We start from the raw sequence: 23678 nt of genomic DNA, 5'->3' as shown, positions 1-23678 counted from the left end.
GAAGCAACCAAGATGGCCTTCATACATCCATACAATGGGATATTATTCAGCAATAAAAAATGATCAAGTCACAAAAAGACATGGAGGAACCTTAAATGTATATTGCTAAGTGAAAGAAGCCAGCCTGAAAAGTCTACATACTGTATAATTCCAAGTACACGACATTTTGGCAAAGGCAAAACCAGAGAGACATTAAAAAAAATCAGTAGTGTCAAGGGTTCTGGAGCAAGAGGGAGAGATGAATAAGTAAAGCACAAGTGATTTTTAGGGTGGTGCAACTATTCTGTATGAAACTATAATGGTAAACACAAGGCATTATGCATTTGTCAAAACCCATACAACTGTATAACACAAAGAAGGAACGTTAATGTAAACTATGAACTATAGTTAATAATAGTAACAACTTTGGTTCATTACTTGTAACAAATTTATCACACCGATGCAAGAAGTTAATAGTAGGGGAAATTGGGGAGGGGTGAGGGTATATGAAACTCTATGTAATATCTGCTCAATTATTCTATAAATCTTTTTCTTTTTTTTTAAAGATTTTATTTATTTATTTGACAGAGAGAGACACAGCGAGAGAGGGAACACAAGCAGGGGGAGTGGGAGAGGGAGAAGCAAGCTTCCCACCGAGCAGGGAGCCTGATGTGGGGCTCAATCCCAGGACCCTGGGATCATGACCTGAGCCGAAGGCAGACGCTTAACGACTGAGCCACCGAGGTGCCCCATCTAACACTACACTTTTATTTTTTTTTATTTTTATTTTTTCTAACACTACACTTTTAAAACTAATTATTTAAAAAACAAACTAAAAGCAAAGGGACCAAAAGAAACAACTTTTTTGGTTCTAATTACAAAGGTAATATATATGCCTTATATCATATCAGAGTGATTTCAAACAAATTAATATATGGTAAGTATAAAATTTTTATTATATTAAACTTTGCCACTCTTCTTGACCTTAATACAGGCTTACGTACAGAGCAACAGATTCAGTTTGTAAACAGCAAAACATATTTCACTGAAAATCGTCCACTAATACACTTTCCTTTGTCCACTGGAGATATTAGATTCCTTCTTAGAAATGCCATGTCAACTATCATTTTAAAGTTTCTAAAATGTATGTTTTCCAATGTTTTGGTCTTACTGGTCTTATTTAATGGATCTCTGATGCTCCGGGACGTGAACAAATTATCCTATGTTCCCCACCTCCACAAGCAAGTAACAATACTTTCACCTCTAGTCTTCATAATATGATTTTTGTCTGAAGTTTATGTGCAAGATTTAGCTCCATAAATGTGGACGGAAATGCAGCTCTGACAAGTAACATCAACATCAGGACTAAAAGTCCCAGGACTACAAACCACTGCAAAGGAAAAATATGGGGTAGATTACTATCATGTCAGTTAGAAGTATTTTATACTAGTAATATAAATCTTGCCTTCAGTATCACAGTTTCTACACCTATGCTATCCTGAGTAATGTTCAGCCAATTAAGTTGTGGAAGATTATTTATGAGTTTGAAACACTGTAATTTGATGATCTTAAAGGTAGGAGAAAGTTAGAATCCTATTTTTTCCTTTAACATCAGCATTTTACAGTATCTTCTTGAGTGCCCCATTTATGAGTTCCTATTTCTAGGAAAAAGCAATTCTGTTTTCTAGATAGGACCATTCTGTTGTTTTCCTTTGTAGCATAGCAGCTTAACTCAGAACACTATAGAAATGTTTTATAAAACAGAAGAGTGCATTAGGAAGAATTAATACACATGAGGATGATTATATTTAGAAATCTGGGCTTTGAATTTTTACTTCCCTTTAACTAAATATAACTTATGGTGAAAGAATCACTATATTCAATTATCCTAAGGGAACTACTAATCTATTCTTCTGACTATATAACCTAAATAGTTAATATTTATATTTTATAATTACCGCAACAGCTAGCGCAATTACTGTGTAGACCTTCATTTTTTCCAAAGCCTGGACGACAGCTATCCACACGTATTACTTGAAAACTGTGGTCCACAAAATGCATAGCTGGTATAGTTTTATTAAAGTCATGGTAGTAAATATATGCTTGGCTCCGGAAAAATTCTTCTATCCGATCTCTTGCCTAAGATTTTAAAATACCAGAAAGAAGTACAATAACTAAATTGTGAACCAAATTTATCCTCCTGTATCAGAGGCAATGAAATATAGTATAAACATGTCATGCTTTATCCAACAGATGAATTCCTGAAAAGTTGTGTGTTAATACTAAAATTTGTCTAGCCTTGACCTTATCAATTATTGTCAATTCATATGTATAATAGTTAAGAAAAATTAAATGGAGGTTTAAATTATTTGCAGCATGTCTATTTCATGTATGGATAACTGAGAGTTCATTATTTCTAATTCCAAAGAGTCAAGCAAAATGGAAACCAAAACTGTTCTCTAATCAGCATTACAAACCAATGACATAATTTTTATTTTTATTTTTTGAACACAGAGTTTAATAACTAATATTAACTGAGTGCTTTCCCTAAGCCATGCACAATATTAAGGGTATTAATGGGCTCAGGAACTAGATCAGGAGAGTAAAGGGAGTTTTTAGACCATGCCCTTAGCCTCTGAGAATGGCAGAGGGGAAAGCAACAATTATGACCAGCAGAGATACAATTTTGGAAGAACTACTGGTTTAACCTAGGATTCCATGATTGTGAGGCTGTTCTTCAAGCTGCTACTGAGTTACCATCTGGGAAACAAAAACCAGGGACCCATCCTTCCATCATAGAAAAAATACATACTATTAACCTGGGGAGCTATATATTATTCTAGATGTATTATTCCAAAACATCTTGATATAGCCGACTCTCACAATCTCTGCTTAAAAAACTGAAATCAAATATCAATACTTTACATTTTTAAAAATAGTAATTTAAATCTACTTGCTTAGAATGTCTGTTATTAATATTCACAACATGGAGAAATCGATTTTTGAAGAAACATTTAAATTAATAAGATGAAGTATTTACAAAAATTTTTACACATCTTTATTAACTATTCAAATACTTTCCCCCTACAATGAAATTCTCACCTGGAGGATATTATGATTAGTGATATCTTCACAGTCAGCCAAATCATTGCATGCACCTTTCCACCCTGGTGCAAAAGGATTAACTGGAGAGGAAAAAAATGGTATCTTCACAAAAGAATTCTAAAAAGTTCCAACCATTCCAATAAAGCTTTGAATGCTGAATTCAGTATGTATGCATGCATGTGTTTAATCTATCTAATCCTAGTAATAAAGTGCACAATTTGAATAATTTATACGTTATGATTTCACTCCATCTGGGGGCTAATCAAAGTAACTACAATGAATGGAAATCAATTTGGTTTGGTTCCTCTCTCTTTTTTTTTTTAAGATTTTATTTATTTATTTGACAGAGAGAGACACAGCAAGAGAGGCAACACAAGCAGGGGGAGTGGGAGAGGGAGAAGCAGGCTTCCCGCTGAGCGGGGAGCCCGATGCGGGGCTCGATCCCAGGACCCTGGGATCATGACCTGAGCCAAAGGCAGACGCTTAACGACTGAGCCACCCAGGCGCCCCTGGTTCCTCTCTTTTAATAGGTTCTTTTCAAAAACACAATTTAAGTTTTTAGGAATTCATAAATTAAATATTGGCTGGATAGTATTTATGAAATGATACTGACTTCTAAAAGATAAGCAACAATACTGGGGTGCTTGGTTGGCTCAGTCGGCAGAGCATGCAACTCTTGACGTCAAAGTTGTGAATTCAAGCCCCACATTGAGCATGGAGCCTACTTAAAAAAATAAGTAAAAAAATAAAAGATAAGCAACAATATACCATTGTTTAAAGTAAATAATTAATATATTAATTTTTAAAACCTTAACCAGGCTAGAACCAACAATATACTTTAGTGCTTAACAAATATTTAAGGCTTACTATTTTGTGAGATATCTCACATTAAAGAAATGTTAATTTTTTTTCTTTACCTTGAAAGGCTATAAATAGCTCATGCATGAGGCCATGTTTGGGAATTTTAACAAAATGGCATTTATATGATGGTTCTATGACATGGCATGACAAATCAGAGATTAAATTATCCAAGATTTTCTTCAGCACTCTAAAAAGCAGGTCATTGTATCTTCCTTGACAAGACTTTGTGGTAAAACGTACAGCCATCTGATATGAATAATCAGGTTCCCGATAGGCTTTAAAAAATGATGAGAATAAAAATAATTGTGCTTAGCTTTGTGTTACTAAACAATTTGCAAATAATGTAATATTAAATCTCATTAATCTTGCAAATCAGCATAGAAATTTATCTAATAAAATATTTTATCAGTTTGTCCTCAAAAAATATACAAAACTAATAACTTTAATGAAAAAAGGTTGTTTTCATCTGATGTTATCTACTCAGTACAAGAGAAGAAATGGCTGGATATATATATAAATAAGTTAAAAGTATAAAAAAAATAAGATGGGCGAATGTTTAATTTGCAGAAAGTGTCATTGCTGTCAGCACAGTCCAGTGAAAAGGATCATCAATTTGCTTTTATAGAATTAAACATCAGTTTTAAATGACCTGGCAAAATTGTGGTAAAGTAGATTGTTCAGATGGTGGGAAGTGGGAGGCTGAAAGAGGATTATTTAGGACACAGTATCTAGATATCAATTTAAGAGTTTGCACGGTCAAATACGCCAAAATACTCCATAAGTCATAATGATTGTATACAACAGACTCATATTCACTAAATGAAGAGACCATACATTTAATTCTTAACCAAACTAAATGTATAAGTTAAAATGTGCCCATATTCTTACCAAAGATCATAAAGTCATATCTCTGCTTTACTATCGTTTCTTCTTGAGTTTCTGCTCTGACAGTCTTATAAGAAAGAGTACATGTGTAAAGTCCAGAAAAAGCCTCCAGAAAATCTTCCATCATCAGCTTTCCTGTTTTAGTTATATTTATTTGATTATTTCCTAAACAGAAATAGAAATTACTTGGTTATTTAACATATAACAATTCAGACATTATTTAGTAAACTTGGGGTTATAAATAAATACAAAATTTAAAAAATTAATGAACTATTGAACTTCAAGAATTCAAAAAAATCTTAATTCTGTTATTACTCTATGGAAAACCACAGAAGTACACTTTTAAAATATATTTTGGGGATGCCTGGGTGGCTCAGTTGGTTAAGCAGCTGCCTTCGGCTCAGGTCATGATGCCTGGGTCCTGGGATTAAGCCTGGCATCAGGCTCCCTGCTCAGCGAGGAGTCTGCTTCTCCCTCTGCCTGCTGCTCCCCCAGCTTGTGCTCTCTCTGGCAAATAAATGAATAAGATCTTTAAAAATATATATATATATATTTTGGTTTTCTTTAACTCATTTCTTGGCCTCTAATTTTTTTTCTTTAAATTTTTTTGTTATGTTAATCACCATACATTAGTTTTTATTGTTATGTTAATCACCATACATCATTAGTTCTTGATGTAGTGTTCCATGATGCATTGTTTGTGCATAACACCCAGTGCTCCACACAGAACGTGCCCTTTTTAATACCCATCACCAGGCTAACCATCCCCCACCCCCTCCCCTCTAGAACCCTCAGTTTGTTTTTCAGAGTCCATCGTCTCTCATGGATTGTCTCCCCCTCTGATTTACTCCCCTTCATTCTTCCCCTCCTGCTATCTTTTTTTTTCTTAACATATATTGCATTATTTGTTTCAGAAGTACAGATCTGTGATTCAAGTCTTGCACAATTCACAGTGCTCACCATAGCACATACCCTCCCCAATGTCTATCACCCAGCCACCCCATCCCTCCCACCCCCCCACCACTCCAGCAACCCTCAGTTTGTTTCCTGAGATTAAGAATTCCTCATATCAGTGAGGTCATATGATACATGTCTTTCTCTGATTGACTTATTTCACTCAGCATAACACGCTCCAGTTCCATCCACGTCGTTGCAAATGGCAGGATCTCATTCCTTTTGATGGCTGCATAATATTCCATTGTGTATATATGCCACATCTTCTTTATCCATTCATCTGTCAATGGACATCTTGGCTCTTTCCACAGTTTGGCTATTGTGGACATTGCTGCTATAAACATCAGGGTGCACGTACCCCTTCAGATCCCTACATTTGTATCTTTGGGGTAAATACCCAGTAGTGCAATTCCTGGATCATATGGTAGCTCTATTTTCAACTTTTTGAGGAACCTCCATACTGTTTTCCAGAGTGGTTGCACGAGCTTGCATTCCCACCAACACTGTAGGAGGGTTCCCCTTTCTCCACAACCCCGCCAACATCTGTCCTTTCCTGACTTGTTAATTTTAGCCATTCTGACTGGTGTGAGGTGGTATCTCATTGAGGTTTTGATTTGTATTTCCCTGATGCCGAGCAATGTTGAGCACTTTTTCATGTGTCTGTTGGCCATTTGGATGTCTTCTGCCCATTTCTTGATTGGATTATTTGTTCTTTGGGTGTTGAGTTTGATAAGTTCTTTATAGATTTTGGATACTAGCCCTTTATCTGATATGTCATTTGCAAATATCTTCTCCCATTCTGTTGGTTGTCTTTTGGTTTTGTTGACTGTTTCTTTTGCTGTGCAAAAGATATCTTGATGAGATCCCAATAGTTCATTTTTGCCCTTGCTTCCCTTGCCTTTGGCGATGTTTCGAGAAAGAAGTTGCTGTGGCTGAGGTCGAAGAGGTTGCTGCCTGTGTTCTCCTTTAGGATTTTGATGGACTCCTGTCTCACGTTTAGGTCTTTCAACCATTTGGAGTCTATTTTTGTGTGTGGTGTAAGGAAATGGTCCAGTTTCATTCTTTTGCATGTGGCTGTCCAATTTTCCCAACACCATTTGTTGAAGAGACTGTCTTTTTTCCATTGGACATTCTTTCCTGCTTTGTCAAAGATTAGTTGACCATAGAGATGAGGGTCCATTTCTGGGTTGGCCTCTAATTTCAAATGGTTTATGCTGGTAATCTAGTAAATGAGATTACACTGCTCTGTAGTACTACACAATTTCCTCACATAAGACAGAAATTAATAATGCTAATATTCCAATACACTAACATCATGAAAAATTACATATTAGATACTTCATCTCCAATACAGATGCTACAAAGATAAATTTTGTTTTTGTTTCTTTAAAGATTTTCTTTATTTATTTGACAGAGAGGGACAGTGAGTGAGGGAACACAAGCAAGGGGGCGTGGGAGAGGGAGAAGCAGGCTTCCCACTGAACAGGGAGCCCGATGCAGGGCTCGATCCCAGGACCCTGGGACCATGACCTGAGCCAAAGGCAGACGCTTAACGACTGAGCCACCCAGGCACCCCTGTTTTTTGTTTTTTTAAGATTTATTTATTTGACAGATTTATTTAAGATTTTATTTATTTATTATTTGACAGAGAGCGGGAGAGAGCACAAGCAGGGGGAGAGGGAGAGGGAGAAGCAGGCTCCCTGACCTGGGACCCTCGGATCATGACCTGAGCAGAAGGCAGACACCTAACTGACTGAGCCACCCAGGTGCCCCAAATTTTAGGTTTTATAAAAACTTTTGAACTAATATAGCTCTGGGAAGGATACAAAAATTACTGTTTCAGTTTTCTTCATAAATAGAAAATAAGGCACAGACCTAGATATAACACGATTTGCTATATCTAAGTATGCAGCAGGTGAAACCACAGTTAAAATTAAATTTCAATTTGTTCATCCCAATAAGTGACAGTGCTTTTCTTTAAAAAAAAAAAAAGTCCCTATCATTTAAGAAGATAGCTAAGATCAAATAAATTACCTGTTAATGGCTTTTCATTAGGCCCAATCCATAAGTAGGTGGGGTCCACTGTTTCTTTTTTAGCACGTTTAAAATCCATACAGGCAAGGATTGGGCTACTGTGATGTAATTTTACATATATTTTCACTGACAAAATAATATAAAGCAAAATTAAATTAAGAAATACACTTCCTTCCATTTTGTCCCAAACACACACTGAGTAGTTCTTTTTGGATTTCAGTATTTTAAAAATCAGCATATCATTGTAACACTTAGAATGCTAATATAAATTTCTTCTTGTAAGTTTTTAAAACTCTAGACTGATAGTATTTTTTTCTGTGATATATTTTTGTTTATAAAAATGTACATGAAATATTTAGTTCCTTTTAATGTACAGATTCAGAACTCACTTGAATCACAATTCTTTGAAGGGTTAATGGAACTGATTTAAAGATCAGAAAAGGATTTGAAATTGGTTGCAAAACTATTCTCAAGATAATCATTGTCATCCCTAAGAGGAACTTGATATTTAACAATAAATGTCCTCTTTTGGGAACAATAATCAAGCTTATGCAGGGGCATACTAGAAAGACTTTCTGCAGTTACCTATTCTGTGTTTCGGATCTGGTAGAGGCAGCAATACTCTACTTAGAACCAACGCAGTCCCACAAGATATTGATTTTAAAGTCTACTGAATGCCAGGCCCTAAACCTACAAAGAAGACACCGCCCCACAATTTGGGGGGGTAGGAAAAAGGGGAAGGGCTCCAAACATGGAGCGATCCCAAACATGACAAATGCTGTGAACTGGTCCCAAATTATCTAAAGTTAGCCGCGTGACCAATCTTCCTTGGGGAGTGTGGGAAAGTGTCATCACAGTGATAAACGACTTTTGAGCTGAGCCTTAAAGGATGTGTAGGCGCTCCAAACAGAGGGACCTGCAGTCCTGGAAATCACTCTGAGTGGGCCTCGCACATTGCAAAGCAGCACAGACACCTGGAAGTGAGGTGGCATGAGAGAAAGATCTGGATTGAATCCTAGCTCTTTACGAGCTGTGTGGCGTTAGGCCAGGTGATATACTAAGGCGTCGCTGTAAGGATGAAATGACGCGAGTGCCAAGCACCAGGCGGACATTCAGTGTACTCTCTCTCCCTTTCCCTTCGCTGGAAGAACATTAAGCAGGGCCACTGCACACCCGGCTCTTCTGATAAGACTCTGCGGGTGAAGAGGTCCTTAGTACCTGGGTGTCCCGGCTTGCCATAAATGAGGCCTTTCCCGGTACGTTCAGAAGAACGCTGCCATCCAACTGTGGAAGAAAGAAACCATTAACTTTTTAGGTAGAAGAGGAGCGGGGGCTCAGAGTGGGGCAGGGCGCAGCGAAGAGGAGGGGGCAGGACTGGGAAGGGGGGGCGAGGCGGGTGGGCAGGGGAGGGGCAGGCAGGAGGAGCCCCACCTCCAGTGAGGTACCAGAGCACCGCGGAGAGTAGGACCCACGCTCGCATCACGGCTCAGGGACTAGCGTCGCGGGAGGCGTGGAGGGGCGGGCTCCTTCCTACCTCTGCCCAGGCCCAGCGCCTCCCCATCTCTCCTCCACAGAGCGGAGCAAACCGCCGGGGTCAGCTCCCCTACTGGTCCGTCGCTACAGCGGGAGCGGACGCACAGGAGAGCGCGTGCGCGCTCTGGGGCCTCGCGCGCGGGGGCAGGGCGGGCGCGTGCTGGGTCCGAGCGTAAGAGGCGAGCGCCCCGCCCCCTCGCGCGCACGCGCACGCCCTCGTGCGAGTGCCTCGCGCCTGGCGCCATTTTCCCGCGCTCTCTGTGACTGAGTTCTCTGAGTAGCCCCCTTCCTTACCCCCGAGAGAAGGAGAGAGTAATGTTAAAGAAGCCAAGCCTTCGCGTTTCGGTTTTTTCCTTTCCTGGAGGCTGAAGAGATCCACGAGAGGAATACTGTGGATCCCAAATAGGACGATGGGGTAAGGCGAGTAAAGATGCAATTACATTAGGACCGGAGGGAGGGAGACGCGTGTGAGAATTTCCTCCTCACAGGAAGCAAAGAGCCTGTGGGAATTTCCGGTGCCTTGCATCTCATGAATTCTGCCTGAAGTTGTGTGCAGGATCTTTTCCAAATTCTTCCACCCAGTTTTTACCTAACTGCATTTTATGCCCCCCAAACGAAGAACCTGAAGATCAACCACTCGTGCGCCAACAAGGCATCTCCAGCCTTCCCACGCTAGAGGAACATTTAACCTTTAATTTCCACATCAAGTATCCGACGGCGTTGGGAGGCCCCCATGCAAATCTATCTAGGGTCCTGAAGTAACCTTGCTTTTGAAAAATGGGCGCAATCAAAAGACAAGATCCCCCAAGTGTGCTTTTCCTGTGGGGACGGATGGCAGATGAGTAAAGATCACAGAGCTCAGAAAGAGAACATGCCCGCGTCTTTCATGGTTCCTTCTTGGCGACCAGCTTGGTGGCCTGTTTGTTGTCTATTTCTTAGCAGCGGGACATCCTCAGGGTTGGTTTTGAGTAGGCTGGTGGGTAAAGAGACCAAGGTTCAGACAGGGTGCAGAATGATTATTTTGGGTGAGATCAAGAGTTTTCAGTTTTATTTCCTTTGAGCCAAGTCAGTACTTGGACTATCTCAGATGGTCCAGGAGCAACCTTTGTCAGTGATTTCATTTTTAGTCACTGTTAATTATACCTACATAGCTTAAGCCATAAGATGTGATTCGGTGAGTCAGATCCACCCATGTCAGTTACTGTGTCTAGATTCATGGTTTAGTCTCAACTGTTCCCTTCCTTCTTGAGGTGGTGATAATGAAGACAAATTTAGGCATTATCTTTAATTCCCTAGCAGTTTGACATTCCAGCTTTAGTCAAAGTACATTATAAATCCACAGTGTTTTATTAGTTTCCCAGTTATTAGAAGTAATCGATCCTTATAAATCCTGTGTGATAAACTTTGAATACTGTGAGAAGAGACTTAACCAAATGAGTAGTAGTTGTTTGTTGAAAGTACCCCTCCATTCTTTTAAAATAAACTTTTAATTTTAGAGCAGTTTTAGATCTACAGAAAATCTGTGAGTATAGTACAGAGTTCTTGTGTACTCCCACCTAGTTTTTCCTACTAATGACATCTTACATTAGGATAGTACATTTCTCACAATTAATGAACCAGCGTTGATACATTACTATTAAATAAGGCATATATTTTATTTAGATTTCTTAGTTTTTACTTAATATTCTTTTTCTGCTCCAGAATCCCATCCAGATTCCCACACTACATTAAGTCATCATGTCTCCTTATCTCCTTAGGTTCTTTTTGGCTGTGACTTTCTCAGACATTTCTTGTTTTTGATTATCTTCACAATTAATGACAATTTTGATGACATCACCTGACCTTAACTGGTTAGGTACTTTGCAGAATGCCTCTCTATTGGAATTTGTCTGATGTTTTCTCATTATTCTACTAAGGTTATAGATTTTTAGGTAGAAGACTATAGAGATAAAGTGCCATTCCCATAACATCATATTAAGGGTATATACTATCGTTTTAACATCATATTAAGGGTACATACATACATACACGTTTTATCACTGTTGATGTTACCTTGATCACCTGGCTAAGTTAGTGTTTGTCAGATTTTTCTACTTGAAAATTACTCTTTTCCTTCCCTTACATACTGTACTCTTTGGAAGGAAGTCACTATGTGAAGCCCACACTAAGGAGTGGGGATTATGCTCCACCTTCTTGACGGTGGAGTAGCTACATAAATTATTTCAACCACCTGCTTTTTATCTGTTCTCCTAAGTACCGTTCTCTGGAGTCTGAAATACTCCATTTTGAACTAATTATTTATAGAGTAGTAACACGTTCCACTGCTAAGTATAATAACAGTTTTTACATCCTTTTAACAACCAAATAACTATTCATCCTTAAACCATCCCTGTGAAATTTTACAGTTCCTCTTCTGCTACTTTTGATGTGCTATTTTTGCTTTTAGAAACTAACAAACAACAAATTTCCCCTTTCAATACTATAATTAGACCTGGTGTTTAGAGTATTTCTCCAAAACTGATATTATCCTGTAGAACTCCAACCCATACAATCTACAGAGATACTACCATGGTGTCATGATCTTAAAACAAAGCCAATGCAAGTTATTTACTCATTAAAAAATATCACCCACCACACATAAATGTGTATGTATATAGATACACACACGTATGTTGGCCTTCTATACCAAGGCATATTTAAAATAAACTAAAATTCATAGATTACAACATGGACACTTTAACTTGTAAGTGTGGGTTTCTTCTGATATGGTCTGCTGAAGCACAACCCCCCAAACTTAAGTCTGAATTATATTTTTATACAGTAATAATATAATTTTCTAACAAGGGTGGAAGTGGCCTTTTTGAGTATCATTCACATGTCCAATTCAACACAATGGGTATCTTTATAAGGATTCACCAGAACAATGTCCCTTAGACTTCAATGTAAAGAAAAATCCTGCTTTTGAAAACTTGTTATACGGGCACTTCCCCTTTCCTTTTCCTATAGTCAAATCTGTGCTTTACCTCTATAAGGCGGGAAGGATGTTAGGGAAAGATGTTGACTGGTATGTTTCTGTGCAGTAACATCTTTGAGTTAATTTTACTATCTTATCACATCCTCCCCTTAGTTCTATTTTCTTTACTTACTTTTCTGATATATGTATGTATATGTATTTTTGTAAGCTGTCTCAGATCCTACTTGGAAGAAGGCAGAGTAGTAGAAAATAAACACATGGAGTGCACAGTATTTTGTGAGTGGTGGCAAGCAGTTCCCAGAAGGGAAAACAAAAGTGAGAGAATTTTTGCTTCCCGAAATGAAAAAGTTGAGTTGATAAAAGTGCCCAAATCCTTTTGAACTGTCTTAGAATTTTCTGAAAACTTGGAACAAGAATTATCATGTGAAAAGAAAAACAGAGAAGAACATAATACTTCGAATGGAGTGAGTTCTCTTTGACGGTATTCATGGCTATCATCCCCGAGTCTAGACCAAAAGTTCCAGATCTTGTTAAATTTAAGACAAACCTCTTTGAACTGAAACTTGTAAGAAAACAATACAGATCGTCCCTCCTCCCCCCCCCCCATATTACTCTCCCATCCATTATCCTTCTTAAATAGACACTTTGGGACAATTTACTGATGCGCCATTTCCATCCTATCTGGTTCTCGGGTTTGACATTCAAAAGGGGGCTGGAGGTGCGGAACCTCGGGCGCTCCGCGGCGAGCGTGCTTTAAAGCCACCGCCAGCCAGCGCCGCTGTAACCCCGCGCACCGGCCGGTCGCCGGCTCCTGCCCCTTTCAATCTGCGCCGACGCGGCGGCCGGATCCCGGGGACTCCCCGCGCCGGGAATCTCCCGCCAGCTGCGCGCTGCGTCCCGGCGACGGCAGGAGCACGTGGAGCGGCCGGGTAGCCAGAGCGCAACTCCAGCCCAGCCCAGCCCGGCGGCGAGATGGAAGGTGAGCCTCCAGCCTGCTTCTTTTCTAAGGGGTCTTTGAAAAGCTCGACCGGTGCATGCAGCAGAGAGAGTTCCTTCTGAATCTCGGTTTTGCTTCTATTTATTTCTTTTGTCAAAAGTAAATACGAGGCATTTCAGAAGGCAAAGCTTGTCGGTTCTCATACATCTCTCATACTGCTCCCCCCCCAGCCCCCTCCTAACTTTGGAAAGTGATAACTTCTTCTCAATTTTATGTCTTAGGGGTTGTCAGACATGAGGGGTCAACTCGAAGTCTGCAGAGGAAGAGTACTTATGGGGCGTCCCTGAAATGGCAACAAACCTGGGTTGGAATCACTGAGCCTTTTGGATGCTTATTTCGTCCATGGCCTCAGTGTCCATTGGAATTATACTAATCTGAGTGACTTCTTTAGAATGAAACGTGACAGTTTTTTTTTCTAATAAGAGTAAATGCTGTCATATGGGAAAGGTAAATTTTTAAGTGGTTGGCACTGGTGGTTCCCTTGGAACTCTATCTTCTAATGATCCTTCTTTACCCAAAGGCTCAATTAAAAAGTTTCATTTGAATTAATTTTGAAAGTCGTGAAACTCCTCACTTCTCAAAAAATTTCCAGTATATACTTACTTGGGATAACTAAAATTTCACACTGCTATTGTAAACTTATCAGTGGTCTTTTCAACAAGTGTTTGTAAAACCTTGAAAATGGCAGATGCTTTTCAAGTTGGGGAAGGTGGTGATATTTCGAAGATCAGAATTTGTGAGAAACATTTTCTTTCTCTTAATAAATGAGATACTGACACCTAATAAAAATGTTAATTTGATAAATATTATGAATAGCATGGATTGTTTCATAATAATCAAGGATCTTCTGTTGCCAATGAACCTTGATCTTTGGCAACTCTAAGTCTAGAGTATATGAATTTATTTAAATTTGATTAAGTACTTTGGGACACAAGATACAGGTAGTAGAGCTTCCCCCCCGCCACAATCTAATTGAATGCAGTATTGTGGTCCTGAATCCTCACTTTGTACATGGCTATGCCTACAATTTTTCTAACTGCCGTGGCCCATATAAGTTTTTTTTTCTTGTAGAATGCCAAACAAGTCAATGAACAGTATGTGTTTAGTATGGATATGGAAACTTAAATGGCCATTATGAATAATGCTTCAGGTGTTTTCTCTTATGAAAAACTATGCTGTTAAATTTTAAATTATTGGGGGTTTAAACTAGCTCTAAAAATTGACGTTGTGAATATTTAAAAATGGTTTATGAAGTGTAATTGTTAACATGTAAAGGTCTGGTTGGCCAAGAACAGGGAAAAAATTAGGTCACTGTACATTATAAAAAATAATTTTAAAAATTCTCATGCTTTAATATTAGAGATGAGTTGCTGAATTTATTTTTGTGAAGTTTAAATCAATATCCAACACTATTTTTTCTTAATCATTTCAGTTCTCCGGACTAACATACAGAATAGTGTAAATCCGTGGAAACAAAGTGTTTCCCTGTAAATGTTAATACTCCTGAATTCAGGGCGCCTGGGTGGCTCAGTTGGTTAAGCAACTGCCTTCGGCTCAGGTCATGATCCTGGAGTCCCGGGATCGAGTCCCACATCGGGCTCCCTGCTCGGCAGGGAGTCTACTTCTCCCTCTGACCCTCTGCCCTCTCATGCTCGCTCGCTCGCTCTCTCTCATTCTCTCTCTCAAATAAATAAATAAATAAATACTCCTGAATTCATTTAATGTGAAATAAAGAAATTATTAGCTAAATAGCATAATTTGGGATAGTAATACCCCTAACAAGGACTTTTAGATAAGCCTGAATAGACTGTCTAAATAAGAAAGGAATGAAAACTTGTATAGAATTTGAGTTAGAACGTACAAACTATAAATGGAAAGAGATGGAATATAGAATATAGGCAGTGATCAGTTGTGAGTTTAGATGTCTAGATTAAATTCATAGGTCTATAGAGATGGATGGTATATAATATGCTTAATGCAAAAACTTCACTTAAATTAAAAAATACAATTTAAAAAAGATTAGTGATGTGAATTTGGCTGTTCTAACATCAGGTCCTTGAGGATGGAGTAGTTGATGTAGTAAAATATCTAGTTCATTATAGCCACCTGAGATTAACTGGCCCATGTGTTTGATATTTAAAATATTTTTTAAATTATCTTGACATTTTGGCCTTAATATACAGAGATTCGAACGACTGTGTATACCTCTCGTTTCTTGGCAGTATGAGAAAGCAGAATACTTTATGGAATACCTTTATTTTCTGCCTAATTTGGTGGTCAGATTAACATGCTACAGTTTATTGTGAAATGTGAACCTGTTTAGTCATTCCTTCAGCATATAAAATCTGTCTTAAATTCATTCTTCAACAAACGTTTATTGAGACATTCTGTGTGTGAAGATGTCAGATGAAATAAGCTTTTGAAATTGATATTTTGTCATGTAAAAATGAAAAGTTAATACATATAAATCAGGAGCTATAACTTTTTTCTTTTCTCAATCTGTAATCCTAAATATTTTCTATCCAAAGACTCTTGATGTTGCTAAATTTTGTTATTTGTGTTGTAATAACAGTAGTTCTTCTGTCTGTTACAGTTAAGAACTGAGGTGGTTCACAAATACGAATTTCATAGGTATTGACATGTTTCTCTCATTTAATATAAAACCTTTCTATTTAAACAATATTGGCTAGAGATCTTCCTAAGTGTATTTATTACACAACCCCCTGTCTTATAAGCAAGGTACACAAGAGATCCTTTTATCTTGTGACCCTAGGTTACTATTCTAACCATCAGGTGATGTATTATTATTCTATAATATATTCTCATAGGGGTTTTGAACTGTGCAGAGTTGAATGCCTCCACACTAAATATTCCAGGGTTATTTGTCTCCTTCTTGATGTCAGCTTCTGCTTCTTACCACATGGCTTTTGTGGAAGCCATTTTTCATTTCTAAGTCCCTTTCTGTGCTCTGGATGGTTGAGTTTTACAGAGATATAGCCTCCAAATGGTGGAGTTTGCCAGCCCTCCATTATGAGCATATGAAGGATGAAATGGTAAAGTTCAAAGGAACAAAAGCTACAGAAAGGCCACAGGATCTTGATGGAACATAATTTTAGAAAATTCCTGTTTGTGCTTCCTATGATCCAACATGGGATTTCACACTTCCATGTCTTCACTAAAGTCTTCAGCCCATTCTTTACTTGGTTATGCCTACTTATCCTTCAAGAATCTGCTCAGGCATCATCACCGTGAAGGCTCTGCAGATGCCCGCCTTTTGATGACCTTCTCTGATGCCTTCTGGTGGTCACCCTACTGGTCCCTCACCTTCCTCCACCTAAGCTAAGTGATTTTCCTTTCTGTGCATACTTCTGCCAATTGTATTGAAATTATTTATTGATTTAAATATTTATTCCCCCCACTGGTCTTTAAGCTTCTAGAGGGCAGAGAATATGTCTTATTTTTGTGTGCTCAGTACCAGGAATAGTTCTTGGTTCATAAAAGACCTTCAGAGTTTGTTGCCTTCAATTAAGAAAATAATGCTGAAGGGATGCCTGGGTGGCTCAGTCAGTTGGGCATCTGCCTTTGGCTCGGGTCGTGATCCCAGAGTCCTGGGATCAAGTCCCACGTTGGGGGTCCTTGCTCGGCAGGGAGTCTGCTTCTCCCTCTGCTTCTGCTGCTCCCCCTGCTTGTGCTCTCTCTCTCTCTGACAAATAAATAAATAAAATCTTTAAAAAAATAGTGCTGAAAAGCAATTTTGTTATGTTTATTATGATGCCTTTTTATTTAATTTTTATGAGTAGGAGATTGGTGCTAGCAATTCTTTGCTAGGACTCAGAAAATTTTAAAAGTACTTAATTAAACAGTATAACAGAAAAAGAAAGCCAAGGAAACAAAAATGTTATTGGGTATTTTTGGCTAAACTATCCCTAAAGTCAAATCTTATCTATTAACTTTATATTGGTAGATTTCAGGATCACATATTAGTCCATTAAAATATGGATCATATAGCAGAAATTTGCTTTCTCAACCAGTAAGATATAGATGATACCATAAAATTAGCATACAATTTTCCAGTAATACTTTTGTAATACATTATTGTAAACTTGTCAATATATTAACTGTATATATTCACTTATTTAGGACTAAAAGGTTATTCATAGATCTTTTATCAGACATCCAGTGTTAATAGGATCCTGACTCAAGCTGTAGTTTTAGACTATGTATGAGAAGAACTGAGAGATTAATACAGAAACCTGCCTGTAGTAGGTGCTCAATAAATGACTTTTTGTGCTAAGGATTCATTTATTATTTTGAAAAGAGATCCTAAACATCACCAGGACATAGAGATCACTCTGTTATCTAGCCTTTTAAAAATACAACTTTTTAAAAACCATAAGGATGACTCTAAGGTCTTTTGAATCATTAAAAAAAAGATGAAATAATAATTATATTTCTATTATATGTAGATTATTTTAAATATGATCTATGTATAATTATTAGTTATTATTACTATATAATTATCAAAATACTTTAATCCCCAGTGATTTTGAATGAGATTATTTTTCAGTATTAATTGAAATCTGCTTTCTGTATCCAAAATTAAAGTTCTTAAGAGTCCAAAGTGGTGTAGAGTAAATCAAAATAAAATGAAGTTGATACCGTATTATAGTGGATATGTGTTCCACTTAGGAGAGATTAAAAAAAAGTAGGTGTTTGGGGCGCCTGGGTGGCTCAGTCGTTAAGCGTCTGCCTTCGGCTCGGGTCATGATCCCGGGGTCTTGGGATCGAGCCCCGCATCGGGCTCCCTGCTCCGCGGGAAGCCTGCTTCCCTTCTCCCTCTCCCACTCCTCCTGCTTGTGTTTCTCTCACTGTGTCTCTCTCTGTCAAATAAATAAATAAAATCTTTAAAAAAAAAAAAGTAGGTGTTTAATAATGAATATGAAACAGAATAAAATGTATTTATGGAACAGTACTCTTTACTCACTGTCAAAAATTCATCAGTTTACCTCCCAACTTTTTATATCAATAGAATTGGCAACATATCATAAATTGTACTTGTTAATGTATGTTCTTAGAGCTGAAATTTTTGGCACATCAAATTATTTGTAGGTTTATACAGGAAACTTTTTTAAAATAAAAGAAACTGAAAATATTTCAATCGCATCACTGATGAAACAATATAAAGCTATATTTTCTACTTGTAACTCTTTAATTATCTAAAGATTACTTAACTAGATTTATTGCTTATTTTGGTTGTTAATATACCTGTATCTCCTTCTAGACTGTCAGGTTCCAAAGTGTAGGCATCTTTTTATCATCAGCCCATTCCTCAGCACATAGTATGGCTACAGTCATATTAATTGAATAAATTAATGAATGAGTTGCCTGTGTGTTTGGTCATTTGATTATTTGTTCAGCTTTTAGGGTAAAGAGAGTAAGAAAAATAGTGACATTGAAACTAGTTAATTTTGCTGGCCAATTTGTCAAAGGTGTTATTAAAGGTTTGGTAGAAGAGTTTGGAATGTTGGCTAAATCCAACAATATGAATACTACCATATTTTTCTAATCCAATATTGGCTCTACTCTGGGCAAAGTAATATAGTGCCTTCTAACTTTTGGATTTGTTTAAAATTTTTGCTACAGTCTTTATTTCAGTGAAGCACTGCACTTTCCACAATAAACCATTTCTTTATAACAAATGTTTTGATTCTTAAAGTTGACAACATATTTCACTTAATTTGAGTTCTCTATCACAGCACCATCAGTTCACTTGCAAAGTGGTATCTATTTGAAAGACTATTAACTTATCAGAATATTTGGTACATCAGAATAGTTTCCTATAGTAATAGTCATATAGAGTCTGTGGATATGAAAAAAATATCATGCTCACAAACCTATAACTACTTTATAGATAAGGAGTTACATCATAGTTGATACATGATAGCTCCGGTCTGAAAACTGAAGGTTACTAATTTTTATATTTAACAATTAATCATTTTTGCTGTCGTCTGCCTTCATCTCTGTAATTAGGAAATCACTCACTAATACTCATTAATAGTTGATTTTATGCTTGCATACGATGTAGACAGTACCACAGATGTGCATCATAGGCTAACTTGATTTAAATTTCATTTGACTTTCATGAATATCATTTACCAAATTTTAATGCATTGAAGATTATCATTTTATAAATTTATACTCTGGCCTCAAATAAAACTTTTTTTTTTACCAACTCTTTGAAACACTTTGAAATATTAACATTTTATAAATGTGACGAGTAAGATTGTGGTTCTGCACTTGTATTTTTTTTCCTGTGCATAGTTGCTCATGTAAAATTATTTAAGTAAAAACATCATTAACTCTCCTATTCCCTCTATTTAACTAAGTGCCCATAAAGGCTTAGGCTAACGTATGTGGAACATGCTTTTACCACAGTGTAGTAACTAACTGCTCAATAATAAGAATGTGAGCTTGGTACATCATGATTATATATTATAAATTTTTTTAAATATTTTATTTATTTATTTAACAGAGAGAGACACAGCGAGAGAGGGAACACAAGCAGGGGGAGTGGGAGAGGGGGAAGCAGGCCTGCTGCCGAGCAGGGAGCCCAATGTGGGGCTCGATCCCAGGACCCTGGGATCATGACCTGAGCTGAAGGCAGATGTTTAACGACTGAGCCACCCAGGTGCCCTTATATATTATAAATTTTTAAAATACTTATTGTAAGGTTGGGTTACTTCTTGCTATTTTTATGTTCAGAATTAAAGAATGTAAAGATTTGTTAGATATTTTTAGTGATTCAACTTTGAAACAAAGATTACTTACCATTTTCTTTCAAATTTCAGGGAATAGTTTAAAAACTCTTCTGAAATAATAAGGTGAAACACTTGCAAGTGGTAATGGTTTTTATATATATGCATCTTCATTTCTTTTCATTTGACAAATAAAATAAAACACAGAAATAATGTATTTATTTGAAGCTGGTAAAAAGCTGCAAGTTTCATCTATATCTATAGATTTTTAGTTTTTGTTTGTTAAAACAGCCTTATTGTTCTCATTGTTTGACCTTTCAGTAATTATTATATATTGGAACTTACTATATTGTATACTACTAAGATACCTCTTTATCTGTTTTATGTGTGGTAATCTATGTAAGATTTCATTTGAAAAATGAAGTGCCTCTTCAAAAAAAAGTTTAAAAACTACTGGGATAGAAGCATGCTTTTTAACTAAGTAGTCTCTGGACACCACTGTTGTTTAAGATTCAGCAAGTCCTGAGGAAATTATGACTGTTAGAAATTAAACCCCTGTCCCTTTGGCTCTACAACTTCCTTTGTTAAGACTAAGCTTCCTAACTTTATTTTGGTACCGTAGATGTTTTGCTGTACCATTCAAACCTTGAGAAATAGCTGGCCCATTGGCCTACAAGAAATAGTTGTCTAAAGCAGTTGTATGCCAGTGGATTCAAGCGAGAGAGATTCTTTATAACTGGTGTAAGCCACTGATACCCTACCTCTCTTGGTTTGAGAATCATTTCGGTAGGACAAAAGACTTTATGGACCATCCTGACCAACAGACTTCTGCTTGCCACCATAAAAACAAAATCCCCCAGAATTAATGGATAAAAGATTTAGGATGAGTCACCATTTTAACATTTTTCATGCATTCTAGAAATAAGATTGTGAGCTTGTTTGGTAAACAATACTGCAGTATAAGATAGGTCATTGGCATTTACGAATGTAACCTGCTGTTTTGAGTCTCTGAGTGGCCTGAAGGAATACAAGAATACATGGAAATTTGTAAATGTAATGGCTTTTGTAAAGATTTAATTGAATTAGTAGGACTGAGAAACCAGAGTACACAAGTATATAGCTTCTATGTTAGCCTAGCCAATAGCATCCGTGCACATCTTAGAGAAATCTGGAGTTTCTCAAAGGACTCCACAGTTTTCCATTGCAAACATCGATGACCTAATGTGGCCCTATTTGTCCCAAACCTAAGCAAGCCTAGGGAATTTTTACAGGTAACCTAACTTAGGGATGGAGACATACTCTGTATAATGGGACAAATAAGGATTTAAAAAGTTGATAGAAAGAGTTAATGTAATGCTTACAGATCTTGTGGCTAGTACTTTATACAGTGACGCTGATATTATAGGATGACTCCTTGAGCTATTCCATGGTCTGCCTCACAATTCAACAAGAATTTGGATGAGATACACAAAAAAAGACAAAAATTTGTTTTTATCAACAGAATACCCTTTTATAAAAAAATCTTATGTGGGACAGATGCAAGTGTGATGTCCCAGTTGAGAGAAGGGTGAGAGCAACAGACTACTGCTAGGCTTACCTAGCTGTTGGCCCTTTCCTTCTCCTGACACAGAGTGGCACCTATGGCAGCCCTCTGGAACCCTGGAGTTCCATAGAACACATTTTGAAAACTATGGATTCAGACTGTTACATGTTTTTTTTCTACTGGTAACCCTGTATGTAGACTTACTTCCTTCAATCCATTTTGAGGATTGCTGCCAGAATGATCTTCCTAAAATATCAAGTTACTCCCCTACTGAAAAACCATTTTAAGAGTTTCTTAGTAGGGCATTTAAGAAAATCCACAATGTAGCTTCAGTATACCTTCCAGTGGTGTCCTCTGTCCTCTAATGTTATTCTGGACTGCTTAGTGTTCCCTGAACATGCACTGCTTTTCCTAACTCCCCATTTTTCTAACGCTGTTCAAACCCAACAAGTCCAAAAATGAACTCCTCTCTCCAACTCAAACCAACTTCTCCTGAATTCCCAACACTGTTAATAGCACCACAATCCCATTGAAATTCTTATTCATTCATTATGTTCTGTCACAAATGCCATCCCTTTTAGGAAGCCATCCTTCATTCCAGGTTGGAGTTTTTCCCTTTTTCTGACACTCAGTAACATTTTATGTCTAATGACTTCCAGAACCTGACTTCATTTTATGGAAAAATATTAAGTATTTTTGCATGGTTTCAATACAGTCTAAATTGTCTAAGAATGCAATTACTATATAAGTGAAGAGAAGATGATTCTTTGTTATGTTCAGAGCCAAGTCTCTTTTGCCATTATTGATTCAACCTGCATCCTCCTGTATTTTTAGGTCTTGCATTCATGGTGATTCTACAAATATGTCTGACTACCTTATTATTATGTTTTCTAAAATAATTGTGCTGGTATACTTACCTATTGAAATACAGATTATTTTATTATCATTTTTCACCTTTGTATGACAGTTGTGGCTATATTAAAAGCTTACAGGGGTGCCTGGATGGCACAGTCGGTTGAGCCTCTGACTCTTGGCTTCAGTTCAGGTCATGATCTCAGAATCCAGGAATCAAGCCCCCCATCGGGATTCACACTCAGGGCAGAGTCTGCTTGGGATTCTCTCTTCTTCTCCCTCTGCCCCTCCCACTCATGCTTTCTCCCCCCACCCCAAATAAATAAATAAATCTTTAAAAAAAAAAGAAAAAATCTTACATGTATGAGTAGGTTATATTTAATTCATGATGATAAAAGAGGTATTATAAAATATTTTTTTAAAAGGGGGCACTTCTTTCCAGATCATTGGCTGTGTGGGTCAGGGTGGCCTGAGCTGGGGGTCCTGTGCTGAAATGCTTCAAAGCCTTGTTAAAAATGTTGGGGTCCCCATGAAGCCCTACTATACCTAAGTTTGCCAGGGGATTTGGGTAGGAATGGGGTTGATGGGCTTCATCATTTATAAGATCAGGAGTGCTGATAAAAGAAGTAAAGCTTTAAAAGCTTCAAGTCTTGCACATGCTCATGGTCATTATTTTTTTTTAAATGATTTTATTTATTTATTTGACAGAGAGAGACACAGCAAGAGAGGGAAAACAAGCAGGGGAAGTGAGAGAGGGAGAAGCATGCTTCCCGCGGAGAAGGGAGCCCAATGCGGGGCTCAATCCCAGGACCCTGGGATCATGACCTGAGCCGAAGGCAGACGCTTAACGACTGAGCCACCCAGGTGCCCCTTGCTCATGGTCATTATTAACCAGCTTTACTTGGAGGACACATCAGATGGCACATCATTCTGGCTGTAAATCTCAGAAGCTCTGTTAGATGGGAACATGGAATGTCGCTGTACACTTGTAGATGTGTTGTTTCCTTGGTGGTGTGAATAAATATAACCATGAGGTGCAAAAAATAAAATAAAATAAAAAATAAAAGGGGGACACTTGGCCTTGGTAAGGTTGAAAACCGCTCTGAGTTTACTATCCTGCAAGAGAATAGCTGCAGCCTAAATAAGATAATGTGTATGAAAATCACCTTGCATAGTCCTAGACACAAAGTTGAGGTCCAGCAAATT

The 23678-nt window shown here is 37.6% G+C and overlaps 2 protein-coding genes and 1 pseudogene across 5 annotated transcripts in view; 2 read left to right on the top strand and 1 right to left on the bottom strand.

Moving 5' to 3' along the window:
• Positions 1 to 912: 912 nt before the first annotated feature.
• ZPBP2 (zona pellucida binding protein 2) lies at positions 913 to 9474 on the bottom strand. Of its 3 annotated transcripts, none has more exons than XM_025859372.2 (8): positions 9353 to 9474; positions 9037 to 9102; positions 7819 to 7944; positions 4834 to 4995; positions 4002 to 4220; positions 3082 to 3164; positions 1938 to 2118; positions 913 to 1369 (listed from the first exon to the last, which is right to left on the bottom strand). In XM_025859372.2, exons 3-8 carry the CDS (start codon positions 7895 to 7897, stop codon positions 1275 to 1277), a joined length of 819 nt encoding a protein of 272 aa, XP_025715157.1. In that variant the 5' UTR covers positions 7898 to 7944; positions 9037 to 9102; positions 9353 to 9474; the 3' UTR covers positions 913 to 1274. The 3 variants fall into 3 exon arrangements, with proteins under 3 accessions (XP_025715157.1, XP_025715156.1, XP_073739810.1); XM_025859371.2 differs by having other exon boundaries at positions 9250 to 9464; XM_073883709.1 differs by having other exon boundaries at positions 9264 to 9460.
• A 3631-nt stretch (positions 9475 to 13105) lies between these two features.
• Positions 13106 to 23678, top strand: part of IKZF3 (IKAROS family zinc finger 3) — an 88201-nt gene continuing 77628 nt past the window's right edge. The window contains exon 1 of one of the 2 annotated variants that reach the window (XM_073883873.1): positions 13106 to 13304. In XM_073883873.1, the coding sequence (XP_073739974.1) occupies positions 13298 to 13304 (7 nt within the window). In that variant the 5' untranslated portion in view covers positions 13106 to 13297. The remainder of the gene's footprint in view (positions 13305 to 23678) is intronic. The other variant, XM_025859142.2, reaches the window with a different exon arrangement.
• LOC112813904 (ATP synthase F(0) complex subunit j, mitochondrial pseudogene) lies at positions 20455 to 23139 on the top strand (annotated as a pseudogene).

The sequence above is a fragment of the Callorhinus ursinus genome, unplaced genomic scaffold, assembly GCF_003265705.2.
Source record: "Callorhinus ursinus isolate GAN/ISIS: 27379988/994484 unplaced genomic scaffold, GSC_fseal_2.0 scaffold52, whole genome shotgun sequence".
NCBI lineage: Eukaryota > Metazoa > Chordata > Mammalia > Carnivora > Otariidae > Callorhinus > Callorhinus ursinus.
This window is presented reverse-complemented; position numbering and strand designations above follow the sequence as displayed.

Excerpts from the sequence above, each read along its gene's own strand:
- ZPBP2 (XM_025859371.2), bottom strand. The coding sequence starts at position 9,298 with ATGCGAGCGTGGGTCCTACTCTCCGCGGTGCTCTGGTACCTCACTGGA. Across the intron at positions 7,945-9,036 it reads TGGCAAGCCGGGACACCCAG|TGAAAATATATGTAAAATTA; the intron begins GTACTAAGGACC and ends TTATTTTGTCAG. Across the intron at positions 4,221-4,833 it reads ATATGACTTTATGATCTTTG|CCTATCGGGAACCTGATTAT; the intron begins GTAAGAATATGG and ends CATTTTTTAAAG.